The sequence below is a fragment of the Scleropages formosus genome, chromosome 16, assembly GCF_900964775.1.
Source record: "Scleropages formosus chromosome 16, fSclFor1.1, whole genome shotgun sequence".
Taxonomy (NCBI): Eukaryota; Metazoa; Chordata; class Actinopteri; order Osteoglossiformes; family Osteoglossidae; genus Scleropages; species Scleropages formosus.
In genome coordinates, this window is record NC_041821.1 from 22,474,630 (window position 1) to 22,494,304 (window position 19,675).

Below are 19,675 nucleotides of genomic sequence, written 5' to 3' on the forward strand. Positions count from 1 at the left end.
TTTCCTCCCACAGCGTCAACACATGTTTCAGGTGTACTGGTGACTTTAAATCACCCTTACCGTGTGTGTAATTACTCTGTGACGGATTGCTGTCCTGTGTATTGTGTACCCTGCCTCACACCCAGCACTCCCTGGATAATAGCTGGATATTTGAATTGTTCAGAAGGAAATAAATGATATGTGGTGAAAAGCACCATTTTCACCTACCACCGGATGGCAAGGGAAAAAATGTGACTGACATTCATCAGACATTCATTACAGTCATCAAATGGCAATGACAGACGTCATGGAAAGAGATGGATTGCAAATGGATCAGCTCCATCCAGCTCCCTAGATCATTCTGAGTAGGTTACCTAGGTCACATCTACACACATCTCATGTGAAGTTCTGTCTTCCTGCTTTTCCAGGCTCTCCAGGTGAACCTGGAGCTCCAGGGCCTGCTGGACCAGTTGGACCCATGGGGCCCAAAGGTACAACCATTAAATACGGAGATTCATAGAATAATTTTGTGCAAATGAAGATTTTATTAGAAAGCCCATGATAGAAAAAGTAAAGTACAAATGATATTTTCCTGCTGTGTCACCTGCCCTTTGTTATGGATTCCATTAATAGTCTCACCATAAGTGCCTTTCACTGATCCTGCAAAGTGATTGTACTTTTACAATTTCCTCCTCCTTAAGGTTTTGATGGCAGGAGTGGTCCTGCAGGTGCGCCAGGTGAGTGACGTGTCGCTGCTGATCAGTGTCGACTTGTTGATCGCCACTGAGACGGCACAAATTTGATTTGAGATCGTACTACTGAATGACAGGTGCACCAGGTCCACAAGGTTTTCGAGGAGAAGCTGGACTTCCTGGACCAAAAGGTATGATGTATTGGCTCATAGTGAGGTGCACAGTAGTTTGAAAAATCTGTTTTGGAATATTTGTGATGTTTGTTACACACACACACACACACACACTGTCCGAAACGGCTTGTTCTAAGCGGGATCACGGCGAGCCAGAGCCTAACCCGGCAACACAGCGCAGGGCTGGAGAGGGGAGGGGACACACCCAGGGCGGGACGCCAGTCCATCGCAAGGCACCCCAAGCAGGACTCGAACCCCAGACCCACCAGAGAGCAGGCCCCAGCCAAACCCACTGCACCACCGCACCCTCCTTTTGTTTTAGATATTTAAACAATTTTTTTTAGCCTTACAATGACTTAGTGCTGTAAAGACGGACACTAGCGAGAGTATTTTTTTGTTTCCCTGACAAAATAAACCATGTTCATTGTATACTTGGTGTAATGAGGTATTTTGTACCCTGGCAGGAGAGAGAGGGGCTGCTGGGCCCACAGGACTCAAAGGTAGGAACAAATGGGTGAACCACAGACAGACGACCAGGATGCGACATTCCAGTTTGTCCCTCTATTAGAAGTTCAAAGTTACAATATGACTTTATTCATTTGTATTTGATTATTAATTCAAGTCCACTGTATGTGTAGTTCCCCGGTATAAAGAAATTGTGCAGTGAAATGGTGTAAAATTGGCTGGCCTGTTATTAAATGCTGTTTGTGTCTCTTGGAAAGGCGACCAGGGTGAGAAAGGACTGCGTGGACCTGCAGGTGCGAACCGTGTGTCTCCTGTCCTGCTCACTGTGGGTGATTCTACACTTAAAGGAAGGAGGCAGCTTATTTGCAAATACACACACACACACACACACACACACACACACACACACACATCTTCAGAACCGCTCGTCCCATGCGGGGTCGCAGGGAACCGGACCCTACCCGGTAACACAGGGCGTAAGGCCGGAGGGGGAAGGGACACACCCAGGATGGGACGCCAGTCCGTCGTAAGGCACCCCAAGCGGGACTCGAACCCCAGACCCACCGGAGAGCAGGACTGTAGTCCAACCCACTGCGCCACCGCACCCCCTATTTGCAAATAAATATTATTCTTTATTTCCATCGCTCTCCAAATTTATTGGAAGAATATTTTCAAAAGGATATTTTATTTATTTTACATGGAGGCTTTCCAGACGATTGCTATTAGAATTTAATTACCAGCACTTCTATGGTTTTAAAACACTTTCTTTTAGAAGTGTGTATTTACATAATGTTTACGTGTGGGTTAAGTACGTGTGAGATACTTAAATGCAATCAGTTTGTGTAACTCTTTTCCATTTGGGGTAAGACAATCGGTTTCATATGAGTACACTCCCTTGTCCCCAAGGTGACCCTGGACAAAGGGGTTTGCCAGGACCACCTGGTGAAAAAGGACCGAAAGGATCTGTGGGTAAGAACCCAGATCTCTGGACAATGGGTCTTGTGAACCATTAATCATTTTTTTTCTTGCTTCTTAACCTTTGAGCGCACATGACACTATTGGGGATGACCTTTCATGGGAATTGATTGTGATTTTTCTAACAGGTAGCCCTGGGACAGATGGTGCTAAAGGCCCTAGAGGTACATGTCACTGCTGTCCACTGTATGTGTTTTACAGCTTGTATAAAAGTGTTATATTGTGTCCACAAGGTTTTGTCAAAGTCCTTCAATTAATGTTGAAGGCAAAGGGTACAGGAAAAGAGACACCAGCTAGCAGCCCCACACAACTAGAGAAAATAAATGTTAGTTATAAAGAAGACAAATGGACGGATTGTGCTCTCCAGGTGAGCAAGGAGCAACTGGACTGCCAGGAATCAGAGGACCGCAGGGTCCGCTTGGGGATGCTGGGATGCCAGGTAATACAAGTCACTTCACGAGTCTTTGTCGTTCATACATTTATTATTGACGACCAGCATAGAGCACAAGGCAGGATACACTGTGATCCTTAATAAATACCTCATTTAATTTTGTACCAGGGTCTTTACATAAACTACCAACTTTTTTGCCATTTCGCCACACACACGGAGCCTACCCAGCAACACAGGGCGTAAGGCCGGAGGGGGAGGGGACACACCCAGGACGGGACACCAGTCCACCGCAAGGCACCCCAAGCGGGACTCGAACCCCAGACCCACTGGAGAGCAGGACCCGGTCCAACCCACTGCACTACCATGCCCCCCTTATCCATTCCACCACACGTGTCTCAAATCAATCCACGTAATCCAGTTGTTATGAAGGCAACGCGCTGGTATCAGTTGTCATTGCAACAAAAAACAAGTATTTGTATCTGTTTCATATATCCTTTTTTAAAAAATACCAAATTAAAAATGTAAACTCTTATTTCTAGGCACTCCAGGACTTCAGGGACCACCAGGTATTTTATAGAAGTTTTTTAGATATCATTTTTAATGGTAATTTCAGTTTGGTTTGACGATAATATTTGTTTTTCAAATGAAAATTATAGGAATACCAGGAAGTCCAGGCCATCCTGGAGCAAAAGGTATAATTTTTGTTTTTAATCAATGCATTTATGGGCAGAATGTTTTTTGTCTTGTTTGCTCAATAATGCCATTCACATTTCACCTTGGTTTATTCACAGACTTGTTTCTTTAAGTGCTATTCGGAGAGATATTTTTGTCAAAAACTGTACACAGGCTGCATTTTGATGCATTTTGTTGTCTCAGGTGAACCAGGAGAGCCAGGAAGAATCACGACTGGAGGTAAAATAACAAGATCTTATTTGGGACCTTAGCATTGTTGATGGTTTTCTTATTTATTATCATAGAGACTGTTTCAAAATAATAATTCTTTCATGTGATGTCTCACGATACTGAAGGAGAGCTTGTCCTTTTTCCCCAGCTGGCTCCAACTCTGTCATGATCCCTGGACCTCCAGGAAGCCCTGGTCCCCCTGGTCCTCCAGGACTGTCAGGTAGGCTCGTGCAGGCAACAAATACATCATCTTGGGTTTGGTTACCTGTCATTCATTTGACATTGGGGTCGGTTACCCTGTAGAACTTTGCTCTCTTGTTTTGTCTGTTCAGGTCTCATTGGTCCAGCTGGAATACCTGGAGAACGTGGTAACCTACAGCACTCTCAGCACTGGGTTTTATGGATGCTGGGGATATTTTTGGAATTCACTTCAGACGTATACATATCTCTAGACCACAGATGTGCCATTTCTACTTGCTGACATGTTTTTAACTTGTTGTACAGGCCCAAAAGGTGAGAAAGGAGATAAAGGAGAGCCTGGGATTTCTGTAAAAACCACTGGAACAGTCAGATCTGCCCAAACTGAAAGTGGTAAAATGTCCTCAAAAGCTGAAGTTCAGTTCAAGTACATGTGAAATATACAGCTGATACATGTTTGCAAATGTGAAATTACATTTACATTTATTCATGTAGCATCGCAGAGAACAATACAAAGAGTGCATTACTTCAACAGAAAGACAGATTTGGATGCCAACATGTGATTCTTGAGCGCAGTCCATTTGTCACACACCACCATACGGATCAGTATACATTACACGAGGAGCTGCATATTGGCTGTTCCATCATTAAACGAATTCATTAAAATTATTATTGAGTACTTACACGATCAGGGGAGCAGTGAGTCCGAAAGACGTGATTTTTGAGGCTCTTCTTAAATGTAGAAAGGAATTCAGCAGTTCTGAAGTGAGAGAGGGAGGCCATTCCACCATATTGGAGCCAGAACAGAAAACCTTTGTGGTTTTGATTTTGCACCTTTCGTTCGTGGGACCACCGAGCAAATAGCGATGGAGGAGTGTAGCAGTTTGGTTGGGGTGTAGTGAGTAATCACGTCTTGTAGACACTGAGGAGCAGGTACACTGATGGTTTTGTAGGCCGTAACCAAGGTCTTAAATTTAATCCGGGCAGCTACAGAAAGCCAATGCAGAGAAACATGTAGAGGAGATACATGCAAACGCTTTGGCAAGTCAAACACACTTCGTGCAGCAGCATTCTGTGTCAACTTTAGAGGTTTGATGGCAGTTGCAGGAAGGCCAGACAAGAGAGAGTTGCAGTAGTCCAGACAGGATGTCACCATGGCCTGGACACGTAGTTGTGCAGAGTCTTTTGTTAGATGGGGTGAATCCTGCGGATGTTTTGCAGGATGTATCTGCAGATCTGGGTTGTGGCTTCGATGTGCTGAGATAAAGACGGAATAGAGTCAATCATCACTCCTAGATGCTTAACGGAGGAGTTAGGCGAAATCTGTGAGTTGTCCAGTTTGACAGAGAGTTCTCAGCAGGAGGACAGACCAGCTGGGAGGTAAAGGATCTCTGTTTTGGAGAGGCTGAGTTATAGGTGGCGATCAGACATCCAGGGAGAGATCTCTGAGAGGCAGTGTGAGAAAAAATGTCTATAGCTGCAGGGGAAAAGAGAGGAAGAGCTAGATATCATTGGCGTAGCATTGGTATGAGAATCCGTGGGAGATGATGACAGGGCTGAGGGAAGAGGTGTAGACTGAGAAGAATAGAGGGCCCAGTACCAAGCTCTGTGGAACACTAGTTGAGAGAGGCTGAGAGGATGATTAGGGGCCCCACCAGACCACTTGGTAGGATCTGTCTGACGGGTAGAGCTCAAACAATTTAATTTAAAAAATTATAAGCACATATAGTACCTTGAATTTTATGGCAGCACAGTTCAGGCTTTCAGCAAGTCAAGTGTGGGTTGCATATACAGTACACAGCTTAATTTCTTTCTGTATGTGTAAAGTTGTACAGTATATTACATTTAGTCATTTAGCTGATGCTTTTTTTCCTCAATGATCTGTAATTGTCAGTTTGTAGATGATGCTACATACAAATACTTAATACTTGTTTCATGAACTGTATAAAGTTCTGAACACCTGTTGACATGGTGCAAAAGAGCATGATCAGAAGAGACTTGATCATTTCCTGTCCTTTTGCCACCCACAAACTCCATTCAGGACAATCTGCAGCTCCTATTCCTGGACCACCTGGACCCCCGGGACCCCCCGGACCACCTGGCCCTCCAGGTCCTTTCACTGAATTCCATTCAGTTTCTCCTCTAAGTTTAAATGACCTTGACTGAAAGCATTTCTAGCACTGTGTAAATCACTTTTGTATCTGGCCACCCTTACAGAAATGATTTACTGCTTGGCACTAAAAAGGAAAGATCTTATGTTAAGGATTTGCCTCATGTGCAGGTTTTCATTGCTAGTACAGATAAAAATGGAATTCTGTGCTTCAAAACTGTACTTCCTTCACCACAATCACTCAGTGAATTGTGTTTATTGTTGCGTCTCAACATGTCAAGATGTTTTTGGGTTATGAAATATATACACCTTGCCAGCATTCTGTCTATGGAAATTAGGTGATACAACATAACACATAATTCAAAAATGCTCGTGGCATTATTCCCTAGGAGAAGCAAAAGAAGGTCCTCCAGGTCTACCAGGACTGCCAGGTATGCACAGTTAATTTTTTTGTAAAACTGACAGAAGATTTCAGATACTAAATTTGGAAATGACTGATAGAGCTGCTCCTCAGGAGTTGGTAATCCTGGACCCCGAGGAGCAAAAGGAGAGCCAGGAAGCTTTGTCCCAACTTCAGGTGCGTGAAATAAAGAAAAGGTTGGTCTTATAAATATTTTAAAAAGCAAATTTAATAATGCAAAAGACATTTTTCATTTTTTACAAAACATTTGTGTTTCAAGCTAACAAAACAAACCCTTTACAGGAGTGTTTCAGTCAGATCTCAGACTGTTGTTTGATTAAATGTGGATATATTCATGCTTTTGATCAGAAACGTTCTTCGCTGGACCTCCAGGGCCACCTGGTCCACCTGGTCCAAAAGGAGAGAAAGGTAGGTTAAATGTATGGACTCTTAGTTTGTACATGATCCAGACCATACCTTGCTGTGGAGTCATGGTCCAAACACATGGCTGGAGAATGTAAATCCCTCCTCTGTCCATGCACAATTAAATGAGAATTTACTTTTTGAGTGGTTGACTTTGTGAGACTCCTGCATGGTCATTCTCTTGTAAAAGTTCTCTAATATTCACTTATGCTGCAAAAATAGCCTATTGTGGAAAATGATCTGTGAAGCATCATTTGCTGGACTGTGCTCATGATTCCTTTTTGGCATTTGAAGGTGACCAAGGACAAAGAGGATACCAAGGTAAGAATGCAAAGCGGGGTACATTGTGTAGTACTTTATCAGGAATAAGGTTAAAGGTTTTTGCTTGACTAACAGTGGTGCTCACTGATGATGAGTTGCATCTCGATGACTGACCCTTCAAATGCTCTTGGCATAAACACAATGGAGAAAATACGCAGTTGAGGTCTTTGACTGGAATATAGTTGACATGGATAGTAGGATAATTGTTGCTTTTTCTATGTGTTCTTTAGGGGAACCAGGCCAGCCAGGTCTACCAGGGAGTCCAAGTAGTCCAGGAGAACCTGGAAGAGGTGTGTTTAACATGTCAAGAGATTGATTTTTTGGTACTAATAACATGAGGTATTCTTCCAATGGGTGACCAGGCTGAATCTTGACTGCAATGAATTTTAAAAAGTGCAACTATATTTTTAAGGTATGTTATTTTACTTATTAAAGGTTTGCAGTTCAAATAGCTATTCGTTAATGTCTTTTTTATCTTTCATTTTATTTTGTCTTCATGCTATTAACATGGAAACTTGAAGGAAAAATTTTATTATGTATTGATTTACAAACAATTCGAACCGTACTAATTTACAGTGCAAATTATATGAAGGGTTATATGTCATTATATAAATATATGAAATGATATCTTCAGCAAATGTCCTAAATTCTGTAATGTAAATTGAAAGTGTAAATTTTCAATTATATTGCAGGCATATACAAGTCATTTGCATTTGCATATGTTTTGTGAAAACTAGGATATCCGGGACTGGATGGGGCTCCAGGACGTGATGGACTTCCAGGACCACCTGGTCCACCAGGTCCAATGGGCCCACCGGGGCCAAAGGGACCAACAGGTGACACCTTCTGAAATCTGCAACAGCTAATGTTTCGGATAAAACAAGAGTCAATTTTACTACCCTAATGATTTATAGGAAAAAAAAACATTTTGTTAAAGGGCATTGCCCTATTATATCAACTCCAAATAACATCCACGAGCTTTAGAGGTCATGCTGTACGATTTAAATGGAAATCGCAATAAGGGATTTTTCAGCCATAATTACAGCTGAAGAATGTAAGTTTTAACAAGATGCACATTGAGGAAATTCTGCAGGCATTCCTAGGGGTACAATTGCCTTTTTTGAGGTTATTTGTGGCTACATGGCCGTCTCATGTGGGCTCTGTTCAACTCAATTTAAAAGAGAGCACTGGCCTTCTCCCTAGCAACTAGAGGAACACAGTTGTGTTGACTATGTGGCAACTGAAAAAGGTCCATTCCTTCCTTCTGTACTGTTTTAGGTGAAGCTGGAATACCAGGTGCTCCAGGAATTCCTGGGTCTGCCAGAGGTATGCATCAGAGCCCAATAATGAAATGGGAATCGTACAAGGCCAGAGGACTTGGACTGTACCTTTCCTTTAACCTACAGGCTTTGTAATGTCTGGGTTTCTTTGATAGTTATCTGTGTACATTTGCTCTTGTAAAACTGTCATGCCCCCGGGAACAAGCGAGTGACTGCACCTGCGGTCCATTGACAAGACCAGGTATAAAGGGAGCCCCGTAACCGCACTGGGGTGCGGATTCTTGCACACGTCTCCTTGTGTGGATTTGCAGTCTCAGCGTTTACTCCTTGCCCTTAGTTCCCTGCTTCGTTCTCAGACTCCTGGCTCCTGACCGTCGCGTGCTCTCTCAACTCCTGAGTTTAGCTTCACCCTCGTATGGACATCTGCGTCTCGATCGACCTTCGCCTGTCCCTGACCATAGCTCTTTGTCTGACCCAGCAAACTCTCTCGGAAATAAAAACCGACCCGCAATCGGGTCCATTCACTTACCTCCTGTCTCCAGTCCTCTTGCTTGACAAAAACCCAGAAACATGCCAAGTTCCTATAAATTATAGGCAGTGAAATGTCCAGATGAAGATGATTACAACTCAAACACCATGAAAAAAGTATTAGCTTATTGTGATGACCCAGGTTTGAATCTTTACCACGCTATACCAGCTACCTTTGGAGAACAGGCCCAGAGAACAGAAACTGGCTCATGTGTCCTTGAGTAGGTTTAGATGGCTGGGATCTTTTGCCTTTGTTGCTCACAGCATCACTTATTTTCAGCAAGTCAGCCCTACAGGGATAGAATTGGATGAGGAGCATTCTCCACAAAGTGTGTTGTATTCCATAGTGTAGCTTGCAGTCTGTGGAGTGAAAATGGGGGTGGCTCACAGTATACGCACAGGAAGAGGTGACATGGGTTTCATTCTTCAGTTGGGAAATAGGAACTGGGTAACTGTTTAAACTGGAAGAGAGATCACTTGAACAAGTGTTAGCTATTCTCTTCGTTTTATACACTTCCTGACCACAGGCAATTGTTTTTGGTTTCCCGGCAGGACCACTGTCAAGAACCTCCCAGGGATCCCCTGGTCCTCCTGGTCCTCCTGGACCACCCGGTCCTCCAGGAGATGGTTATGCAGTTCCAGATATCCAAAGATACATTGCAGAGTATCTTAGAAGTTAGTATTCACAGATTGTCTCCTTGGTCATTTTTATATGGATTAAGATGTCTGTAGAAAGTTTGTCAAAAGCGAAAAGAGCTGCATCTGTTTACTTGACTGGTGTCCAACGAGTCTTTCTGCAGACAAATGTGTCGATCAGTCAGTCAACATCTTGTATTTGCAAAGTTTCTTCCCTTTGCAGGTGATGGCATCAGGGAGTACATGACTGGTCCTCAGGGCCCCCCTGGGCCACCTGGGCCCCCTGGACATGTTTCTGATGCACAAACTGTGGATGACATAGCTGCTCGTGTCATCTCCTACATTCAAAGTGAGTGCTGAAAGTGGGGCTGTACATGAGGCAGCCGTCTCCCTGTTTGAAAGATATTGTCAGCCCTCGGACTGATGAATTTCTCGCACCTAAATCAAGCTTAGGCAACGGATAAATTACGGGCATGCTATGACTGGTGTTTTGCAGCAGCTTGCTTTATTTTACTCATTTACAAATGCAAAACTGAAAGATGCTTGTGATGCTGTGCTAAACAGCTGAATAAGATTACAGTTATGCTGCTCTTTCAGGTGGAGGAATTGCCAGCGGTGTCCCCGGTCCTCCTAGTCCACCTGGATCTATCTCCATGGGTGACATTGTCTCTCTGATACAGAGTGAGTATTCCACTGTACAGTCCACAAAGAATGTGCTCAGCACACATCAGTAGCTCAAAAGAACATAAATCGGTGAGGGATCCACAAGAACCAACACAGAGGAATGTGAAAACATGGGCTGAGACCCTTTGTTCTATAGGTGCCATCAGTTGTGAAAGTGATCATGAAAGTTGAGATTTCTGCACTCCTGCTTAGGAGACGAAGTGCGGCAGTACCTGATTGGGCCTCCTGGCCCCCCAGGATTTCCAGGACCTCCAGGTTTTGGCTCTTTTAACCCACATGAAGTGGCTGGGCGTGTCCTTACCCTCATGAATGGTAGAATCTTCGTTCACATGTAAAGTGGGACCCAGCTTGGGGGTGGGATGTACTCTAAGAAATGGGCACATGGGTTACAACACAAAAGGTATACATTACTTTCACTATGGCAGGAAATAGTTGAATCAAAGGTGTGAGCAATAATTTGAGGACTCCTACTATATAGTGGTTGACAAAACACTGCAGCACTGAATTAAATAAGAGACTCAATATGTATTAACAAGGGAAAAATAGAAAAGAATAAAATAGTAATCAATGTAAGATCGTGTGGCAAATAATGCAAAGGAATTTTTTTGTTGTTGGTGAATGCTGTCATTTCCCAGTCTTCTTTCTCATCTAGTTTGTTGTCTTGGCAGAAAATGGAATGGTTAATGCACCCGGACCACCAGGACCTCCCGGGCCTCCTGGCTCTCCTGGCACGAGTTTCGATGTCATTTCCTCTTTGCTGCAAAGTACGAACTCTGGCTTCGCATACGTGTGCCATCAAACGCCTAATAAAGTGTTTGTTTTTAAACAAAATACACATGTAAAATACGCATTTTAAATCTCTTTAGCTGAAATATCGATAACCCCACATAAAGGACACTTGTCTCAGGAGCTTAAAGAAGCTTTGTGGTCCAATGTGGATCGCTAATTAAAATCCAGTGTAGGTCACTAACTGCTAATTCAGCTCTGATACTGTCCTCAGGGTTTTAGTGCTACATACTAAAACCAGGGAGGTGCGGTGGTGCAGTGGGTTGGACCAGGTCCTGCTCTCTGGTGGGTCTGGGTTCGAGTCCTGCTTGGGGTGCCTTGTGACAGACTGACATCCTGTCCTGGGTGTGTTCCCTCCCCCTCCAGCCTTATGCCCTGTGTTGCCAGGTTAGGCTCTGGCTCCCCGTGACCCCTCTGAATAGGACAAGGGGTTCAGATAATGTGTGTATGTGTGAATACACCCTGTGTGTAGGATAAGAACTGGATCGGTAAGGATTAATGCTTTACACTTAGCTGTATATTGTGTGCCGTCCATTGGCATGTTTCCATTTTACGTTCCTTTACATTGCTTTTTTCATGTCTTAATGTGCACAAGATTTAGTCACTTGTAAAGGATAGAGAGGCAGCTGGTCATGTAGTGGTTAGTACTGCTGCCTTTGAACCCAAAAGTAATAGGTTCAAATCCCCACTTCAGCTCTAATTCCCTTGACCTGGGTACTGACTCTCAATTGCTCCAGTTAAATTGCCCATGTAAGTTCCCCAGCTAAATGGGTAAATAATTACAAGTGGTTTAATGTTATGAGGGGGGTGTGGTGGTGCAGCAGATTTGGCCAGGTCCTGCTCTCTGTGGGTCTGGGGTTTGAGTCCCGCTTGGGGTGCCTTGCGATGGACTGGCGTCATGCCCTGGGTGGGTCCCCTCCCCTTCAGCCAGTGCGTATGTGTGTGTGTGTGTGTGTGTGTGTGTGTGTGTGAGTTGCTTTGGAGAAAAGCATCAACTAAATGTATGCACTCTGCTATATGGTCCAAATATTTCTGATGTGCCACTACCAATATTCTTACACTGCCCAATAGTCCTGACCCTCAAGGTTCATATTGATCTAATTCGTAGTCACATTATTCTCTATCCAAAAAGATTCCGAATATCATGGTGTCTTTGGGCGTCCTGGCTCCTCCGGACCACCAGGGATGCCAGATCCTCCAGGCCCGGTTGGCCCACCTGGACCTGCTACCTTCAGCGGTTCAGGCTACAGAATGGAGGACATTCGTGACTACCTGCAGAGTAAGCCTCACATCAGTGCCCCTTCTTTTTATTATTTCACTTGAAATTGGATTGCTGCGGTGCTGGGTTACTTTCTTGTTCCTTACCTTACCTTCCTCTCTGAGCTTTACATCAATAGCGATATATGGGGCCTTTTTGTTCAGATGAACTTGTCTTCCTAAGCAACAGGTAGTATAGTGACTGCGGACATGTCCTTCTAACCTGAGGTCTACTGGCTCAAGCCTTAAATCCTGCTGCTGCTGTAAGATCCTTGAGGAGGATACTCACCAGGAATTGCTCCATTATTACTTTGTGTAAAAACATCAGCTGGGCAACGTTATAATACCAGATGTGTAATACTTAAATTGAGTGAGAGTTAGTTTAACGTATCTAGAGCACTTCTGGCAGGGCTTTACTATCATTTCACCTCGCAGGTGCTGGCTTTATGGGACCGCCTGGCCTCCCCGGTCCTCCTGGTCCCACTGGACCTCAAGGACCCCCTGGAGTGACGAGAGGCTTGGTGTCATATGTGGAGAACATGCAGCAAGATAAAATGCATCCACAGCTTCAGGAGTATCACACACGTGAGTGAAGAATTCTTCACACTTTTTTCTAAACCATCTCACTCACATTTATGTATACTTGTATGTTTTGAGGGGGTGCGGTGGCGCAGTGGGTTGGACCACAGTCCTGCTCTCCAGTGGGTCTGGGGTTTGAATCCCGCTTGGGGTGCCTTGCGGCGGACTGGCGTCCCGTCCTGGGTGTGTCCCCTTCCCCCTCCGGCCTTACGCCCTGTGTTGCCGGGTAGGCTCCGGTTCCCCGTGACCCCGTATGGGACAAGCGGTTCTGAAAGTGTGTGTGTGTGTGTGTGTGTGTGTGTGTGTGTGTGTGTATATGTTTTGAGGTAAGCAGTTGTGGTAACTGTGAAGTATAGCAGTGTGAGTCGGACACAGAACAAGAAACGGCAACGGAGTGAATTTGAGGGAATCATTCACACCCTATGGGTGAACATAAACAGCATGTCTTTGAACTGTGGGAGGAAACCAGAGCACCCAGAGGAAACCCACACAGACAAAGGGAGAACATGCAAACTCCACACAGGCAGAGCAAGGATCAAACCCATGTCCTCTCACACCACCCAGGCACTGTGAGACAACAGTGCTACTCACCATGCTGCCTTGCCTTGCTTCCCTCACTCCATGCAGTTTGAGTGACAGAGCTGTGGAGCCTTCTTCTGATTGATCAGTTCTGTCCTAGCCGAGGGTCTGCAGAGATTTACTACGGACCCTCCGGGACCGAAGGGGGACCGAGGTGACTCCAGGGAAAGATACGGTCAGAGGCAGTTTGAAACTCTGGACTACCCAACTATGGCTGTGAAAGTGGTCGATTACATCAAGAGTAAGTACTTCTGATCAATTATATTGAACAAAATAGGGTATAGTTTATTGTCGACACTTCAAATCAGTTTTTTCTTTCAGAACAATGTTATTCCTTTTTATTTCAGCAGCAGTTCTGCACATAAATCATCATGGTTTTATATCAACCGCTGTTTTCACATATTTTTTTTTTACTCCTTAATCTCTATTTTAAGGATTTTTTTTGAAAATAATCAAAAAACATTGCTAGGAACCCTACTCTGTTATAGCTCCAGGAGACTATGATGCACCATCGAGCGATAAGTGTAAATATGCAAGAATTTTTTTGTTTTCGTGTTCAGTTATTTCCTTTCTTTTATGGCGCTTAAGTGTTTTATTCTGCAGCTGCTTTTTATGTAGCTGTTGGGGTCCACTGGTTTTCTATACCACTGCCTTTGTCACTAGGCCAGGGTCTTTTACGGGACCTACACCAAATGGGTGCAGGATACCATGGCATCCAAGGTCCACCGGGACCCCCGGGACCCCCCGGACCCCCTGGATACAGTCGGTTGATTGGTTCCCATGGCAACATGACCGCTGAGCTCATGGACTTTATGAGAAGTAAGGAGAAAATGATACTGTAACAATTATCCATATGATCCAGTACTTTTGTTGGCCGTTACTCACTAAGCATCGTTTAGGTGACCTGCTAAGTGACTGTTCACTATAGCTGTAAATGACGTCAATTTTACAGAGCACTCTTCCATCATGGGGCCTCCAGGGCCGCCAGGGCAAAAAGGGGAGATGGGATACAACGGACCGAAAGGAGACAGAGGTAACCTCTACTGTCGTGTGTGTGTGGGAATACAGAAACGCAGCACAAATGGTTTACTGCGCAGCTGCTGCTAGGTTTCTGAGCTTGCGAAGGAGGACAGGCGCTGACCCACTGCTCTCGAGTGACACGGTAAGTACGTTTGTTCCACGCTTGGTCTCCGTTGACGCCATGCCTGTGAAAGGACGCTCAGGGACACGGATAATGGGTTTAAGTGTTCCGTTCGACACTAGGACAGGACAGCTACACCTGCGTTTGGTGAGCAGCTCAAGTGAAAAAGTAATATCCTCACAACGTTGCGTTGGCCACTATATCCTAATTTGTTTCATATTCATTCAATGTTGTCTCAGCTGAAACGATTCCGCACGAAGGAGGTCTGTTTGAGCGTATTCTGTCGGCGACGCTCACTTTTCACATTTGCATTTACTTATTTAGCAAACGCTTTTTTCCAAAGCGACATACATCTCATAGAAAATACAATTTGTGCATCAGGAGAAAGAAACATAGCCGCAGATGCGATTCGTAAGTACAGTTAGTTTGTTTCCTTCACCATATGCACCCATGTTCATCACACAAGTAGCTGCTTGAAACTTTACCAGAATATCGCCAATTCCTAAATTCCTAATTTTTTTTGTTTGGAGATGCATATAAATATTTCTGTTACATTGCAGGGGTGCCTCTAAAGGACTGATCCGAGCATGATCATGAACATTTATATCTTAATGAACTTAAGAGAGGGGGGTGCGGTGGCGCAGTGGGTTGGACCGCAGTCCTACTCTCCGGTGGGTCTGGGGTTCGAGTCCCGCTTGGGGTGCCTTGCGGCGGACTGGCGTCCCGTCCTGGGTGTGTCCCCTTCCCCCTCCGGCCTAACGCCCTGTGTTGCCGGGTTGGCTCCGGTTCCCCGTAACCCCGTCAGGGACAAGCGGTTCTGAAAATGTGTGTGTGTGTGTGTGTGTGTGTGTGTGTGTGTGAACTTAAGAGATCGTGGGCGAAGTGAGTCTGGAAGAGATGAGTTTTAAGGCCCTTTTTAAATGTGGACAAAGATTCAGCAGTTTTCAGCGGGATGGGAAGGTTGTTCCGCCACAACGGAGCCAGAACCGAGAGCTTTCGTGCACGGAACCACCAAGCAGGCAGATGTGGAAGAACATAGCGGTCTGGTTGGCGTGTAACGAATGATCAAGTCTTGTAGATACCTGGGAGCAATTCTATTGATGCATTTGTAGGCTATAACCAGGGTCTTAAATTTGATCCGGGCAGCTATAGGAAGCCAGCGCAGAGAAATGAGTAGAGGAGATACATGAGAACGCTTGGGCAAGTCAAACACAACCCGGGCAACAGCGTTCTGTATCAACTGTTGGGGTTTGATGGCAGTAGCAGGAAGGCCGCGCAAGAGAGAGTTGCAGTAGTCCAGACGGGATGTCACCATGGCTTGGACAGGTAGTCGTGCAGAGTCTGTTAGATTCATGCCAGTTGGTTTTTTATGGATATAGATTCATTCAGGCTATATGGTCTGCTAAAAACAGCGCAAATAGAAAAGGAGTCATTAGTTACAACTCTTATTTGAAACGCTGAGATTGGGAGACATTACTGGACAGGCACTTTTCACACGATGTCACATCTTTCCAGACTCTGGATTTCTTCAGGGAATTATAGGAAATGTTTTCTTTCCAGCAGCACTGAACTGCTCTTGCAGCAGCTGTGCAGTACCTGTGAAAAGCGAGAGTCCACATGCTGGAAATGAGTTGCTGTTGACGACGTTTGCAGTGAATAACTGTGACGGGGCCGGTTTTTCGCAGCTCTCCTGCAGCCCTTCCCAGACGTGTACGAGACTTTACTCGTACAGGCTTTCGCTTTTCCGTCCAGCTCGTCTCACACACAGCTAGCGCCCAGATGTTCTCGGACGTCTCGCGGGTGCAGCTGAGCAAGTGAACGGAGAAAATAAAAAAAGCATGGGCATGAGCACGAGCTGCGTTGCCTGGCCCGGGGCGCAGTAGGCAGAGGTGACTCATGGACTGCGATGTGAAAATAAGCAGATTGAATGGGGGTGTCAGTGGAGAAGCTCACCATGTTTTGGTGGATGACTTGTGATCAGTGCAGCAGAAGACCAAATGGCTAAATTACTGAATGTTTTTCAACCTCAGGTGAAAAGGGACAGCGGGGCATCATGGGGCAACCAGGCTGGAATGGGCCTAAAGGAGAAAAGGGAGAAAAAGGTACAGAATGTGTAATTCACATAATGATGCTCCGGAACAGCTACACATCATCAGACCTACTTTGGAAGAGTTGAAGAGTTTCCTTGGTAGACGCACACACACACGTTTAATACAGATGCACTGTATTTTGCCCAGTGAGCACTAAGGAAGGCACCGAACTACCTGCCAGCATGTGACTTGTTCCAATGTTCTTCTCTAAATGTCACATCTTCATCGTGGAAATCGCACCTATTCAAACCGAACCCTTCCTTTTCTTGTGATGCATTCATGAGTAGCAAGCTTTGTCCATAGAAGCCCAAGTGTGTGTGTATGCAATGAATTAAAATCAGTAAACTAAGAGGCAGCGCATGTGCAGAAACGATCCGGAAGCCTGAAATACGTGATCTTATTCGACAAAGTAATTTTAAGGAGGCGCATGAAAATATTGCGGACTATTTTAGCCAATCAAGGAGCGTGGATCCGGGACCAAGTTGGCGGAGATGTGCTGTAGGCAGGAATCTGCAGAAGACAAGGAATGTGGCCTGTTTAGTTTCGGCCCAAGAGATTAGTGTAACACACCGGGCGAAAGCAGAGATCTCAGGGGACTTCAGGAAGAGCACTAACGTCTTACCAGTCTTGATGGTATCAAAGTAGTTATAACCACTGCCTTGCTCTTCAAGCACCGTGGTTCAGATTCCGACTCCTGCTGCAGTACCCAAGGAACTGACCCTCCATTATTATAGTAAAAACTACCCAGATGGATAAATACACAGACATTGTCTGAAACCACTTGTCCCGAGTGGGGTCGCGGTGAGCCGGAGCCTAACCCAGCAACACAGGGCACAAGGGGACATACCCAGGACAGGATGCCAGTCCATCGCAAGGCAGCCCAAGCAGGACTTGAACCCCAGACCCACTGCAAAGCAGACCTTGGCCAAGGCCACTGCGCAGCTGCACCCCTGCACCCCCTAGATGGATAAATAGTTGGCAGAAATTTAGTATACAAATGTAACCTTGTATGTTTCTTTGCAGGAGGGCATCAGGTAAATGAATAACTAATAATGTTCAACTTATGCTACTTTTAAGGAATCATATAGACTTGGAGCTATCACCTAAATAATAACTGACTAGTAATTATTTTTCACTAGTAATATTTTAAGTAATATGCTTTGACATGCTTGTAGAGAGAGGGTCGTGGTGGTGCAGCGGGTTTGGCCGGGTGCTGCTCTCTGGCAGGTTTGGGATTCGAGTCCCACTTGGGATGCCTTGCAATGTACTGGCGTCCCACCCTGGGTGTGTCCCCTGTCCCTCCAACCTTGTGCCCTGTGTTGCTGGGTTAGGCTCCGGTTCGCTGCGACCCTGCTTGGGATAAGCAGTTTCAGCCAATGCTTGTAGAGTATTACATTTCACATACATTCTGTATATAGTTGCAGGTGATTTATGAGAAATGCAGGTGACACAGTAGTGCAGTGGGGAGCACTACCCTCTCACACTGCTTGGGCTGTTTAGGTGTAGGTTTGAATCCAGCTCAATTTGCATGGAGTATGTACGTTCTCCCCATGTTTGCATGGTTTCCTCCCACGGTCCCGGACATGTAGTTCAGCTGAACTGGCGACATGAAATTGCCCTTAGAGGGTGAGAGTGAATGAATGTGTGTGTACTTGGCTACCCTGCGACGGAGTAGCATTCTGTGCAGCATGTACTGCCCCACCCCCACCCCAAGCCTTGTGCCCAGTGTCTCTGGGATAGGCTCTGGATTGCTGTCACCCTGACCAGGACAAGAAGAAAACGCATGGTTATTATACCGAGCACTGCTCCTTCAGAAAGACTAGTGAGGACAGTGTTTATGGCAGTCCGACGGGGCCTTTGGAGCAGAGCTTGATGACACTCAGTACACAACTGCACAGTAAACCCTCCAAGTTGTCACTTTTAACAGAGTCGTTACAAATGTGAGCCAAGACGGCCCACGCAGACCAACAGAGCAGTATCGTCCCACGTATAATATACAAAAGTACATTATTAGGTAGATATATTTTTAAAGAATGTTTGGTTACTTTATGAATTGAGTGCTTTAACTGTGGTCACTGTGCAGTTTGCGAACACCACTGTAGCTCAGGGGAATGTTGCTTTAACACAATACAAAAGATTCATAACTGTCAAAGTCCAATGTTTTTTGCTTAACTTTACAGTTCAGCGAGTTTCCCTGTTAGAAAAAATATCTGCCGACTTATTTGGATTTTTTTTTCCCTTCAATTCTGCAGGGGAGCAAACTGTTGCTCGACGGAAGAGAAGCCCGGGGGTTTAGAATAGCAGCTGGGAAAGTTACTTTGGTTTCCTTTGATGTCTTTTCATAAATAAAAGCAGAGTGTATAGTTCTTTACACTGGTAACTACACTACATCAACTTGTTTGTACCATAAGGCTTACACACTGCTCGCCATACTTTTGTCAAAGTCAAAGTTAGAGGGAAGTGTGACTGGTTCTTTATAATGCACCTTAAATTAAAACTTGTCACTTGAGCCTGTGAAATTTTCCAAGTATCATTATCTGGGCAATTTGCATGAATTTTAAAACACATATAAATGCTTAATGTTATATTTCTGCAAGCTAATGACTTTTACTGCTCCAAATCAAAGCTAAAATATCTCAGGATATACTAACTGAAGGTTATTAACAGTCTGAGTTTTTCCCCCACACTGAGTAGTATGGGAGTATTTGGGTTATAAGTGTGGTGAAAATAACATTTATCCCCGTTTCATTTCAACAGAAACCATTACTTTTAGGGTCTGGGTTTAATAACAGATTTTCTGCTTCTTTGATTTCTTTTGTTTTATGTTTTTCATTTGAGACATTTTCAAGGACAAAACTTGAAACATACAATTTTTTTTCCACAATTGGAGTTTTTTTTTTTTTTTTTTTTAAACAAAATGTAAAATAAAACTCATTTACTACCAGTTTATGCCTTCATTGGGATATGCATTTAAACAAGTTATTTTATGGTGCAAAATTAATAAACTTTGGTATTCTGCTTTTTGGCCATTCCAGAACCATATGAAACTGAGGAATCAGTGAAAATCCACTCACCATCTTCTCAA

General features: G+C 44.6%; 1 protein-coding gene across 1 annotated transcript in view; it reads left to right on the top strand.

Moving 5' to 3' along the window:
- col17a1a (collagen, type XVII, alpha 1a) overlaps positions 1-19,325 on the top strand; it is a 35,662-nt gene extending 16,337 nt beyond the window's left edge. The window contains exons 23-56 of the mRNA XM_018750799.2: positions 408-470; positions 681-716; positions 809-862; positions 1,309-1,344; positions 1,567-1,602; positions 2,216-2,278; positions 2,413-2,448; positions 2,652-2,723; positions 3,215-3,241; positions 3,332-3,367; positions 3,552-3,587; positions 3,727-3,798; positions 3,911-3,946; positions 4,083-4,169; positions 5,818-5,886; positions 6,276-6,317; positions 6,401-6,463; positions 6,656-6,715; positions 7,004-7,030; positions 7,261-7,320; positions 7,768-7,866; positions 8,309-8,356; positions 9,391-9,513; positions 9,698-9,823; positions 10,072-10,155; positions 10,351-10,470; positions 10,827-10,922; positions 12,077-12,223; positions 12,637-12,786; positions 13,460-13,600; positions 14,023-14,178; positions 14,312-14,392; positions 16,531-16,602; positions 18,843-19,325. Of these exons, the coding sequence (XP_018606315.2) occupies positions 408-470; positions 681-716; positions 809-862; positions 1,309-1,344; positions 1,567-1,602; positions 2,216-2,278; positions 2,413-2,448; positions 2,652-2,723; positions 3,215-3,241; positions 3,332-3,367; positions 3,552-3,587; positions 3,727-3,798; positions 3,911-3,946; positions 4,083-4,169; positions 5,818-5,886; positions 6,276-6,317; positions 6,401-6,463; positions 6,656-6,715; positions 7,004-7,030; positions 7,261-7,320; positions 7,768-7,866; positions 8,309-8,356; positions 9,391-9,513; positions 9,698-9,823; positions 10,072-10,155; positions 10,351-10,470; positions 10,827-10,922; positions 12,077-12,223; positions 12,637-12,786; positions 13,460-13,600; positions 14,023-14,178; positions 14,312-14,392; positions 16,531-16,602; positions 18,843-18,886 (2,498 nt within the window). The 3' untranslated portion in view covers positions 18,887-19,325. The remainder of the gene's footprint in view (positions 1-407; positions 471-680; positions 717-808; positions 863-1,308; positions 1,345-1,566; positions 1,603-2,215; positions 2,279-2,412; positions 2,449-2,651; positions 2,724-3,214; positions 3,242-3,331; positions 3,368-3,551; positions 3,588-3,726; positions 3,799-3,910; positions 3,947-4,082; positions 4,170-5,817; positions 5,887-6,275; positions 6,318-6,400; positions 6,464-6,655; positions 6,716-7,003; positions 7,031-7,260; positions 7,321-7,767; positions 7,867-8,308; positions 8,357-9,390; positions 9,514-9,697; positions 9,824-10,071; positions 10,156-10,350; positions 10,471-10,826; positions 10,923-12,076; positions 12,224-12,636; positions 12,787-13,459; positions 13,601-14,022; positions 14,179-14,311; positions 14,393-16,530; positions 16,603-18,842) is intronic.
- The last annotated feature ends 350 nt before the right edge of the window (positions 19,326-19,675 follow it).